This window comes from Engraulis encrasicolus, chromosome 11 (assembly GCF_034702125.1).
Source record: "Engraulis encrasicolus isolate BLACKSEA-1 chromosome 11, IST_EnEncr_1.0, whole genome shotgun sequence".
In the NCBI taxonomy this organism is placed as follows: domain Eukaryota; kingdom Metazoa; phylum Chordata; class Actinopteri; order Clupeiformes; family Engraulidae; genus Engraulis; species Engraulis encrasicolus.
In genome coordinates this window covers 54,171,163-54,183,662 of record NC_085867.1, presented here as the reverse complement: position 1 = coordinate 54,183,662, position 12,500 = coordinate 54,171,163, and the positions used below count along the sequence as shown (strand labels likewise).

At 44.4% G+C, this 12,500-nt stretch overlaps 1 protein-coding gene across 1 annotated transcript in view; it reads left to right on the top strand.

Moving 5' to 3' along the window:
* Window positions 1-12,500, top strand: part of tek (TEK tyrosine kinase, endothelial) — a 35,936-nt gene that overhangs the window by 11,573 nt on the left and 11,863 nt on the right. Inside the window, exons 2-13 of the mRNA XM_063210986.1 lie at window positions 518-820; window positions 1,952-2,062; window positions 2,300-2,452; window positions 3,671-3,802; window positions 4,411-4,548; window positions 4,853-4,978; window positions 5,386-5,531; window positions 5,804-5,948; window positions 6,814-6,972; window positions 8,600-8,734; window positions 9,408-9,731; window positions 10,976-11,284. Of these exons, the coding sequence (XP_063067056.1) occupies window positions 518-820; window positions 1,952-2,062; window positions 2,300-2,452; window positions 3,671-3,802; window positions 4,411-4,548; window positions 4,853-4,978; window positions 5,386-5,531; window positions 5,804-5,948; window positions 6,814-6,972; window positions 8,600-8,734; window positions 9,408-9,731; window positions 10,976-11,284 (2,181 nt within the window). The remainder of the gene's footprint in view (window positions 1-517; window positions 821-1,951; window positions 2,063-2,299; window positions 2,453-3,670; window positions 3,803-4,410; window positions 4,549-4,852; window positions 4,979-5,385; window positions 5,532-5,803; window positions 5,949-6,813; window positions 6,973-8,599; window positions 8,735-9,407; window positions 9,732-10,975; window positions 11,285-12,500) is intronic.

Here is a 12,500-nt window from a genome sequence, read left to right as displayed (position 1 = left end):
CGATTGTCTCTGGCCCAAATCAAGTCAACATGGGACTATATGATATTTCTCTCTGGTGAACAGCTATCAGCCTTAGGGTTCTTGGAAAAAGTATTAAAAGACTTTTAGTTTAAGACTCTGTCTCTGTGTGTTATTAATCGCTGGTGGATAGAAAATATTAGCTATCGTTAGCAAGTCTAAGTGTGGAAGTTCATATGAAAGTCATCTGAAGTGCACTGATGCAAGTGTTGATTATTTTCATTAAACCATGGCTTCTGTGTCAATACATGTTTTTTTTCTTTTACATGATTGATTTTATGGTTCCATTAATAGTGTATGTATTAACATGTAATATTGTGTACTTACAATGTGCACATACCTAACCCTATCCCTAAGGTACAGTGCAATAATGAACATAATGTTACATACTGATATTTTGTTAAACTGTACCGAATTAATGTCCTTGCCAGTCCTTGAAATAAAATGCAAGCAGTTCTTCCTCTCTGAAGTACAATTCTTGTCCATGTGTCCCCTCCAGGCAGTGCATCAGATATAGCAGATCTGACCCTCATCAACCCCGATCCCGTGGTCAACTCCGTCAACTCCTCCCTGATGTGTGTGAGCAGTGACTGGTCCTCGGCCAGCTCCCTCGCCCTGAACCGGGACGTGCTGCCCACGCATCCCCACCCGCCCACGCTCACCAACCTACCGGACACGCGCTTCCGCTCTGCCACCAAGATCGACTGGTCCAACCGCAACGGGATCTTTGGCTCATATTACTGTGGCCTCAAAAACTCTGGCGACTCCAGCAGGATCTACACGTACAAGATGCTAAATGAGGGTAAGGACATGGATCTTGGAAGATTTATGTGGGAGCACAAGATAGTGGCATAGGCCAGAGCAGTGGCGGGCATTCTAGGAAGTGCAGGTCCTGACTCCTGTCTCATATCTAACCAATTCACTGTACCAGGTCATTCTTTTGAGGAAGCCCAGATAGTTGAGTTTTGAGCAAAGGCAGCAGAAAAACATGCTGTAGATTATAGGAGTGCACAGATAGGGACAAGATGGTGCTAAAGCCTGGTGGTGCTGCCCCTTTGCCATCCTGGACAAAAAGTGCCCTATTTGAAAGTTATTTTTTGTTGTTTTTTCACAATGTACTATGGTCTTTGTTGACATGATCATCTGGAAATGCTTGATGATAGAAGGGTGTGATAATAATGCCTCGATATAATCCCTATATAGCCTAGTAAGCAGCCAGAAGTTCCACATGCCCCCCCAGCACCTGCCCCCCGAAATGTCTGTGCACGCCAGTACAGAAGGCCTTTTCCTTTCTTAGCCATGTTTGTCCATTTCTGGCACCGAGTAATTGTTTCCAAAGCTATAAGAAGAATAAGTGACATAACCAGAGTAAAGGCCTAAAAAACTAAATCAGGTTCTTGTTATTTAAGTCTCCATATGCTGCCCAACGTTGGGGTGAAGAAAAGCCAAGATGCTTTGAAGCCACTGGAAGCCTCTGAAGGAACAACATGACACTATACTTTCCCAGGGAGTGGACACAGTCCTCCCTCTCTCCTGACATGGCGGCGATGAAAGCACAAGAAATGATTTCTGACAAGAGGTCACTTTTTTGGCGGGCGCGGGTTGTTATGCTTGGGGCCGAGGGGGAGTCCTCCCCTGCCTCGTGTACCATAATTAACACAAACAGATGCTGGCGGAGGCGGGCTAGAGACGGGGACGTTGAACTTCAATAGGCTTTGACTTCCTGTCAAGAGAGTTTGTTTGCCTAGGCCTTCCTGGATGGGTAAAACCCCCTGCACACGTTCCAATTCGCTCATTTCGTTTGTTTGGTTGTGTTCCACCCCGTTTGTCTTCCTTAAGTAAGTGTGTGGTGATGTTTTGACTGCTCAGATCTTATTCTTGGTGTGTGAAGTAAATTGAAGCCTTTTTTATTATCATATTTTGTGGTTTACAGCTGCCTTCCTTCCCGAGTCGCTAACAGTCACAGCCAGCCTTGGAGAGAACGTCAACATATCTTATATCAGGAAGAAAGTACAACAGATGGATCCACTCATTTATAAGAACGGTAGGAACTGCTGAAAGTAGGAATCCATTGTGACAGTCATTTCAGTGAAGCTGATCTGTGACTTAACAGTCATGACAGTCAAACCATGTGCTCCTTGATTATACTCGGTATAAACTGGCAAGCAATGTGAATCAATATGATCTGTTTGCCATTACTATGTAGCTTCATAAATCATAGATTTGTCAAAAGTCTGCAATCAGTAATTGTGTGAATTAAGAATCTGTGTGGATATTCCAGGAACATTTCTTCACTCCCAGCCCAAGCATGAGATCTCAGACTCGCTCCAGTACCCGATCAAGGGGGTGACGCTAGAGGATGCTGGACTGTACACAGCCAGGTACATCGGGGACTCGGACATCTCTGCTGGGATCACCAGGCTGATAGTAAGAAGTTAGTGGACACTTCAGTCTTCCATCTAACTTGCTTTCTGTTATCAACTGATGTTATCTCCCCCCATGGGGGCATTTCAATGAGTCTGTCTGTCTGTCTGTCTGTCTGTCTGTCTGTCTGTCTGTCTGTCTGTCTGTCTGTCTGTCTGTCTGTCTGTCTGTCTGTCTGTCTGTCTGTCTGTCTGTCTGTCCTGTCCGCCTGCGCTGTGTGTAGGTCGTCTGCAGGGTGCGCCAAACACACATCACATACCTGTAGATCTAGCGCTGGATAGGGGGACAGATTGTCACCTCTGATTGCTCTAGTTATCATCCTGTGGCAGTTTTCTTGTGTCAGTGGTTGTCAAACTGCATTATGAGTACCCCTGAGAATGGTTAGATCAGTTGTAGATATATCAATTCCTGAATATGTTCTCAGGCCTCACTAGCATGAAGATTGTTATTAAGACTATATTATATCATCTTAGTGCGAAGGAAAAACAGCACTCATCACAGGTTGTGTGAAGTGCATGGGGTACCCAGGGGATACACCACAGCAGTTAAAAGTTTGGGATCTACTTCCCCGTGGTATTCTGTATGGGAAAGAATGACGATAACGTCAGACTTGTTATTTATGTTGGGGGCGTATATTGCAAATTCTCCGATATCAGGTTGTATTCTGATGCTGCTTTGCAGAGTGATGTAGCACCCTCAGGGAGATTTAGGTGAATGTGTCCTGGCAGGCGATCATTGGTGTGTTATAAATAAAAAAGTAATAAAGTCAAATTTATTTATATGTAATCATATAGCATCAGCGCTTATGCTGTCCAGGCACACAATAGCCTTGAATAAACTTCGAATTAATATCCTGTGGCGATCTGATAAATACTTAACCAAAGGTTTGGGCTTGAAGAAGTGCATTCAGTGAGGTCATGAGAGTATCTCATTCCTTGTTTCCATGGTCTTGGTTGTTCCCGTGGACCACGGGAGAGATAATGTTCAGATGTGGTTTACAGTAATGGGCAGTTTCGTAGTCCAAAATATCTATTTACTCTATCTTGGGTGGAGAAAAGTCCATTCCTCTCCACTCCCTGTCGGTCCGGTCGAAACTCCAGGATCCTGGCTTGCGGTCAGGCATTCAGGCTCTACCGGTGCCAACTATCTCAGATGTCTGACCGCAAGGGAATCATCGCTCACACCGTGTTGTTTCTCCTTTTGCTTTGATGCTCCGGTGCAATCCCAGAATGCAGAGTGCAGAGGTGGGGGCCGGGCTGTTCCAGAAGCTGCCCGGACTGTGCCAACGGGGGCGTGTGCCACGACGGGACGGGCGAGTGTCTGTGTCCTCCAGGGTTCAAGGGCCCCAAGTGTGAAATAGGTACTAAATCTCAGTCACTCAGCCTTAACGTCATCGGTCATGTTTCTCTTGTGCTCTCCAGGGTTCAAGCAAATATAATTTATATTCTTCTCTTCTCCTCTTCTCTGTGGTTCAAGGGAACCAAGTGTGAAATACACTATGTAGTCAATCTCAGTCTTTTTGGCCTATTTTTCTGTAATGTGTGATGATTTGCTTATTTTCATGGCTGTCTTTGCAATCGTTCAAGGGCTCCAAGTATGAAATAGGTACTAAATCTAAGTCAGTCTACGACATGTGCATGTGTTTAGTGTGCATGTAATACACTCTTATGAGCACCAGAAACTTCATCTTCAGGACTACATTTGTGAATGACAAAATTTCTAGTGTGCACGAGAAACACTTGCTTTTTTAGTCATATATGCTATTTTAAGGGCTCTATATCAATCTTACTGGTAATACCATTGCTCATGTTTCTGAAATTTTCTTATTGATTTTTTTTTATCATTTTGCAATCACGTTGAAGTTTAAGGAACAGTAATGTGAATGATTTATAGTGGCCACACTTTATCACGTTGGATGATTTGTGTTTCTGAGAAATTGAGACAGAAACTTCTTTCTCTGCTGTTCAGTGTGTGGTGGGGGTCGGTTTGGGCGGACCTGTAAGGAGGGGTGCATGAATGGCAACTGCCAGTCGATGGTGTTTTGTCTTCGGGACCCCTACGGATGCTCCTGTGCCACAGGCTGGATGGGACTGAACTGCAATGAAGGTGACACAGTATGCTTGGTACTGTGTGTGTGTGTGTGTGTGTGTGTGTGTGTGTGTGTGTGTGTGTGTGTGTGTGTGTGTGTGTGTGTGTGTGTGTGTGTGTGTGTGTGTGTGTGTGTGTGTGTGTCTGTGTCTGTGTCTGTGTCTGTGTGTGTGTGTGTGTGTTTGTGTGCGTGTGTGTGCGCGACTGCGCGCGTGTGCGTGCGTGTGTACTGTATGTGCCTGCATGTGTCTGTACATTATGTCATCTGATGCTATCCTGCACATATGAATAATTGTCTGACAGAGGGCTGTTTTGTGTGCAGCCTGTCCACCTGGTTACTATGGGGCCGGCTGTAAGCTGAAGTGCAGGTGCGGTGGGAATGGGAAGTGTGATCGTTACCGCGGTTGCGTGTGCCAAGGGAAACATGGTTCCCGCTGTGAGACAGATGGTAGGAGAAGTTTCTCTCTTTTCTGGCCCGTCTCTGTCTCTATTTCTCCCTTACTCCTTCTGTCTGTCAAACATATATTTTTTTGGTTTGTTCCCATCATGAGGCTTACTGACTAACCAAAACTAGAAGTTAGTTGTAAATACAGTATATTTAAAGAAACTTCTAGTTTCACAAGAAAATTAAAGCTACTGTAAGCAACACATATACGTGTATTAGCAATCGTTTATCACTTACACTGGTGCAGTTTTTGTCCATAGGTGTGGTTGATTTCTTGAAACCGAATGGTCATTCGGATTTTTGTCCAAAAAGATCACTGGCAGAATGTGGACTTAATGTCCACCAGGAGGAGGTTTGCTCACCAGCTCTGTTGTTCACCTGTCTTCCTGTTGTTCCCCTGTCTTCTCCAGACGAGCCTCCTGGTATCCTCAGCCACTTGGGGAATGAGGAGCTGAATGCTGGATCCACCTACAAGGTCAACTGCTCCACAAGTGGTCGCCCAGCTCCACTACATGGGGAGATCCTCCTCCTCAGGCCTGACGGGACACCTGTACATGTACGTGAGCAGAGAGCACAGGACATACCACAGTCAGTGTAAATCGTACAATGATACATATTCATGAGAGCTTGAAACAACAGAACTCACAGCAGAAGATGTCGATTGTGTTTATTTATTTATATTTTTTTTTTGTGGGGGGTGGTTAGTTTGCAATTGTAAAGCCTTTCATTTGCACTCGGCTACATTTTTTTTACATTTTGGGTGAGGTAAAAGGGAACAGCTCTTCAGTCCAGACCTCACACATACTAATGTTTTGAATTGGCTACCAGCCGCTGGATACGGACACGGTGGGGGATCAGACCACCTCCTACTTCAGAGTGGATAAGGTCACGGTGACGGACGCCGGGCGTTGGAAGTGCCAGGTCAAAACCAAAGCTGGCCAGGCAGAGAAAGAATTCCATGTGACTGTCAAAGGTGAGGTGGATGGATGGATGGATTTCCTTTGAATGATATGGGATGTGTTCCCCATGCAACTTCCAAGGATAAAAGTTACCTTCTGTAAAACTATCGACACTTCTCACTAAGGCTACCTCCAAAATAGTCTTCAAAGACAACAGCACGTTAGCTATTAGGCCAGTACCAAAAAGAGTGCTAATGATGACACTAAAATGGTAGGCCAAAATTCTAACATCAAACTGACCTCATGTCCTGGTTAAAACACATGCTCAAAAAAGGTTACATGTGTTCCATTGGCCTCTGTTGTGCACTGACCTGCCGGTGAACTCAGGTCCTTTTGTGATGTTTCCTAGTAACAGCATGCAGTAGAGTATGTTGATTTGGCTAACTCAGTTGATCTGTTAGTTACAAGCTAAGTATGATTATAGCCAAATCAAATAGTTTGATAGGGCATACCCCTACTGAACCTCAATTTTTTTTTTCTCACAAGGGATATGTATTGCACATATCGTATAATACAATTAGAGATCTAAGACACCAAACAATCCCCTTCCCCCTGCTCATCACATACTCCCCCAATTTCCCCCAACTCCAAGTTTACCTCATTGTAAGATATCAGTCAGCTCATCAGTTCATCTTCATCATATAGTTTGACAGGGGGAAATAGGTATGTTTGCATAGTCCCTTCAGCATTCATTCCCCTAGTGTGGAGTATGATATGACTTGACTTTCCCAAATCTCATGTGTAATTTTGTGTTTGTTTTGACGATCTCACTGCTTCAGAAATAGCTTTTTTGTTTTTGCTTGAGATCCAATGCAGCACACAGCAGGGAGTGAATGGCCGAGGTTAGAGTTTCACTTGTGGCTGTCTGCTTTTTTTCAGTCCCCCCTCAGCCCCAGAATCCTCCGTTCCTGAACGGCAGTGGGCCCTACCACCTCATCATCCAGGTGAACAAGGAGCCCTTTTCAGGGGATGGCCCTTTGACCTCTGTCAAGGTCGCCTACAAGCAGGTCAACTCCTCGTCGTTGCAGATGGTAGAAGGTTGGTACAGTACTCGTGCAAATAAAAAGAACACTTTTACATTACAGCTGCCTTATCAGCAGACAACTGAAGTAGCCCTCTTTAGTAGGCTAGCAGGGGTTCAGAATAAATGGAGTTCAATGGGAACAAGGAGCCTGCGAAGGAGACCGGAACTCACCGGATCCCACTTTGTTGCATTGGTGATACGTAGTAATTTATCTTCGTTACAATATTGAAAATCTTTGTTAAGGGTACTTTGGGAAAGGGTACTTATTTCTGAATGTAGGTGCTTTGCTCAAAGACACTACAGCCATGGATATGTTTAGAACATGTCACTTTTAATACCATTTTCCAACACCCATTTCCTACCCATTTGGCCACGGCTGCCTCAACTGACACACTACAGTATTTCAAACATTTTTGCTGAAGAGATTCAAACTCTTCTGAAAATTAAGCTTATTTTATCATTCTTCTGTAGGGGAGGATGTTTAGCGTTAGTCTTACCTTTTTGAATGACTAAAGTAAAATACAAGTCTTAGTCTGAGACAAGACAACAAAATAGCTGCGCACATATTGGTCCTACAGTAGTAGAAATAATATGATATGAACTTATTACTTCTGTTAGGGAGTATGTGTAGCATTTGTCTGATCTTGTTGAATAACTTAAAAAAGAGCATAGGTCTGACTGAGGCAATAGATCAACAGCGCACGTACAGTATTGAAGACCTAGTACTGGATATGTACGCGTGTGTGCATTCCGTCATGAGCGCCAGAGAACTCCCTCTGTTTACATCCTGCTGCTGAAGGACAGGTCAGAGTTCAAAGGTTAGCTAACTGTTCCTGGCCTGCTGTGCTCAATTTATGATGTTTTTCTTCTTTGCACATTAAATTAAAACCTGCGGACAAAAATAGTTTTGTGATGAGCTCAACATTTTCAGAGGATGATATTTTTTCTGGATACTCAACCCTGAAAGTTATTACCAGTGCAAAAGAACAATTGCACTGAGGTCACTCTTCCGGAAAAGAGCCCTTGTGTATTTTAGGAAAAGAATAATTGCTTCCAGGGAAACATTTGCTTCTTCTGAAGATTGCTTGCTTTGCATATATATATCTCCTCCGCATGTATTCATTGCACTCAAGGTTATCCTAGAGACCTTGAATGCTGTTTCCATTTAAGTGGAGGAGGATACGTGCCGGCCCCTCTTTCCCCTTTAAATAATAGTCACGTGGCATGTATTATGTCATGTATGTTAAGGTGAACAATAGACACGTGGGAGTTCATCTAGTTTATCATTTCACAAAGGGCTGTGACTCTGTCTACTGTAGAGCGTATAACATTTGTTGTCATTAGCAGCACATTTGTATGGAAAATCTGCAGGGAATTTATTAAGGGTTTTAACCTATGATACAGTCAAAACATTCTTGGTGAAACTTATGTTGGAGCACGTCGTGGAAGCACTGTACAGTCAATGTCAATATCATGCATGAGCAATGCAAGAGTTACCGTAGGACAGTTGACTAAAACTGTAATTTGGTGCAAAGTTACTTTATTGTATGATAATCCTAGAAATGGGTAATTTCCACTACTAATACTGGAAATAACAACCGTCATAACAATGATAGTAACGTGTGACTGTCTTTTTGTTAGTGATCGGATCCCAGGTGAAACTGGACAACCTGACGCCCATGACAGAGTACACTGCGTTTGTGCTGCTGGCTCGCACTGGAGATGGAGGCACCGGCTTCCCTGGACCTGAGGCCACCTTCTTCACACAGATACTGGGTAGGCGTGACACACACACACACACACACACACACACACACACACACACACACACACACACACACACACACACACACACACACACACACACACACACACACACACACACACACACGCACACACACACGCACGCACGCACGCACACACACACACACACACACACACACACACACACACACACACACACACACACGCACACACGCACACGCACACGCCAGGGATGGTAATAAGCACCCGTCCACCAGCCAATGACGGGTGAATTTGGCCTTTGGCAGTTGAAATATGATCCCACCCGACCCCGTAAAGGTGACATTTTCTACAGTTGCTCGGGTTAATGCTGAATTATATAGGCCTACAGCATCCAACACCAAAGGTTTAAGCAAATTATTGGCAAAAGTACTGATTAGAAAATTATCTTACTTGGCATTGCAATGTATGGAACGGTTGAATGTGAACTGGTAAAAATGGTGACTGGTAAAAATTGTGAGTGACTGGTAGATTTTAGAATCTACCTGCCACAGTGACTGGTCGGGGAAAATTTTAAGTTCCACCCCTGGCACACGCACACAGACAGACAGACACACACACACACACACACACACACACACACACACACACACACTATACGTCATTCTATTTCTCACCTCTCTCGACCCGCCTTTCCTTATTCCAGAGTGCTCCTACCCTGCCGGCATCAAGCTGGTGCCGAGGAGCCAGACGGGGCTGGACCTGTCCTGGGAGCGTCTGGAGCGCACCACCAAAGAGGACTGGATCTACCAGGTGGAGTGCCTGCAGAGCTCGGACCCCAGCAACCTCCAGACCTACCACCTGACCTCCAACTCCACCGGTCTGCTGCTGAGGGACCTGAGGCCCCGGCACAAGTACGAGTGCCGTCTGTGGCTAACCTCCAGCTCCGATAGTTCCGACGTCCAGTGTCGCCCGGGACACTCGGTGGGGCTGTACAGGGCAGCCGTGTCAGCCTGGACCCTCAGCAACGGTACATCTCTGATCATAATGTGCTAAGACAAAAGACCTGGTGTCTGATGTAAGTTTGTTGTCACCAGAATGGCAATGCCCAAGAAATGATGTGTTACTAAAACTCTGTGTAGTGCTATAGTAGGGTAGTACTATTGCAGTTAGCGTTTTTTCAATAAATAGTTTTTCAGTGAAATGAGGCACATTATGAGGCTATGAGGAACTGGATACTCATGGGAAATCGATTCTTTTTGCGAATTCTGCAGCAAACTACAACATAGACTACATGTTGCCTCATGTTTCAAAGTTAATTGAGTTTTCAGGAGATAATTTTAGCAGTGATTGTTAATGTGCCCCCTAAGCAACAGTTATGGTCAGAGTTTAAGAGGAAGTAGAGACCCTTGGGAAATTGAGGCTTTTTTTGGTTTGCACATTCTGCTGAAAACTACTTGTGCCATATATACCGTGTTCCCTCAATGTACGTATGTTTCAAAATTAATTGAGTTAACAGGATCATGTGAGTAGTGGTGTTATTGCGGACCCTTCGCCATGGCACAGTGGAAGTGGAGACTCTTGGGAAATTGAGTTTTTTTTGTTAGCAAATTCTGCTGTAGACATAATAGGCCTTAGTACTGTACATGTTGCCTCACTGTTTGTTTCAAATTTAATGAAGTTATTGGGGGATAATTCGATTTAAGAGCTTGCTTGTTGTCGTTGAGGCACTAGGGTATAGTAGAGAAATGGTGTTAATTGTAAGCAGAGAAACGGGAGAATGGGAAAAAGGTTCCCAGGCCACTAAAGTCCTCGAGCCGAAAGGTCTTAAATGTCAGTCCATTGTAACTTTGGCAATTGCGACACAATCTTTCTATTTCCACATTTAATCTCGTATTATGTTTGGGCATGGGTTTTGCTTGGCTTTGTTCTACATGTGAGTTTACTTGTTTTTTTTCTTGAGAAAATGACAATTCTGGGATGTGATTGACTTTCTGAGATAAATGAAATGGAAATGCCATTGACTGCTATCGTAGCCTCATAATGTGCACTGTTCTGCCAGTGGAAGGCTGTACTAGTTTTACTACGTCACTACAATATTATAGTCTTTAGTAATAAATTATGACAGGGTCATAGCCATTCTGGTTAGGACTATTTTTTTAATAGGAGCCATGTCATAACACATTCACTTATCTTAGCTGTAAGTGTAAACAGAGGTTGAGAGGTGGATGAAACAACCATAGAAACCATTGTTTACCCCCCCTCCCACTCCAGAACTGCCTCCTGCACCTTTCAACGTGCTCTCCTGCAACCTGACCGACACCTCCGCCACCATCACGTGGTCGCTGGCCGAGGGCAACTCCATCTCCAAGGTGACCATCCTGTACCAGCGGGAGGAGGAGGACCTGAGGCAGCTGGTGGAGATCGCCGTGCCTCAGGACCAGCTGGCCATGCAGTTCCAGCTGAGGGGCCTGCTGCAGGACACCGCCTACCAGGTGGAGCTCTGGACCACCAACAACCAGGGCGAGAGCGTGGAGAGGACGCAGACGCGCGTCAGGACCCTCACCCAGCAGGAGATCGCCAGTGAGTCAGCTGAAATGGTTTTAGTATATAATGGTGGGACAGTGGCGGGCAAATAGTTGAGGTGTTGGTCTAGTGGTCACAAGATTACCAGTTTGAAGCCCATACCAGGAGGAAGACTATGTACCATATATTTACTCTCTCTTTCCATACAAGGTATAGGGGGGGAGCTGTGTCTTCACTGTGTGTCCTACTGTATTTTGTATTGTGTATGTATAATAAGATTGAGTCAGTCACCATCACCATTACATTACATTTACATTTAAATCATATGCAGTCTAATGCAGAGGGACTTACAATGAATTAGGTACAGGGGCACCGTACAACTTCGTTTTTTTTGACTGGAGCAGGAGCCAAGCTGACCCTCTGATGATCCCAAACCGTTTTGCCACATCTGTCCCGGGGGGAAGAATGTGGTGGGACTTAAACCCATGAGAGCAAACTTGTCAATGCCTAGACCCTGTGCCATAATAAATGCATACACTCTGTCCATGCCACATGTTTAACGCTGTGATGACATGTATTAGTTTGCTGTACTGGAGTCCAGAACTTGGACTGAAGAGGGATCTTTGCCCTAAATATAAGGACAAGTTACTGTTCTTGGACCTGGGTGTTGGTGACTCAAGCTTGGAGTCATCATGATTAACAGCGTTTGGACTCGTAATTTCTTGTAATAAGCCATTACAATTTGATTGCTGGCTTCTTCCTAAATATTCTTAATAGATTTGTTTTCTTTGCTTTTCATGGAATTGGAATTACACCATTGTATCATTCGCAGCTGCCGATCTTAGAAACTCTGCATGCAAAACAGACGGTGTGTGTGAAACTCTGAGATTAACCCCTTAGCGCAGCACTATGGCTCTCTGTAATGTCATAGCAATGTTGTTATGAAGTAGTTAGGCATTTTCAGCAAGTGAATAGGGTCGCCGGCGACCCCTGCTGCAATGAGAGGCTACGAGATCGGTAGTGTACTCAAATCAGCTTTTATAGAATATTACTTTTGACATGTACTAGTCTCTTGTTCAAACACTAGGGATTCATGAGGACACTTAGCAATCTCGTTCCATGGCCCAACTACTGCCTTGGCACAGTGTTCATGAAATCTTTTTTTTTCTCTAACAGAGTAACACAAAATGTTACATCACGACACAGCATTTTCACTGAAGATGAAGATGATATAAGGGGCGTTAAATGCGCACTTACAACATTCTAACTCCAG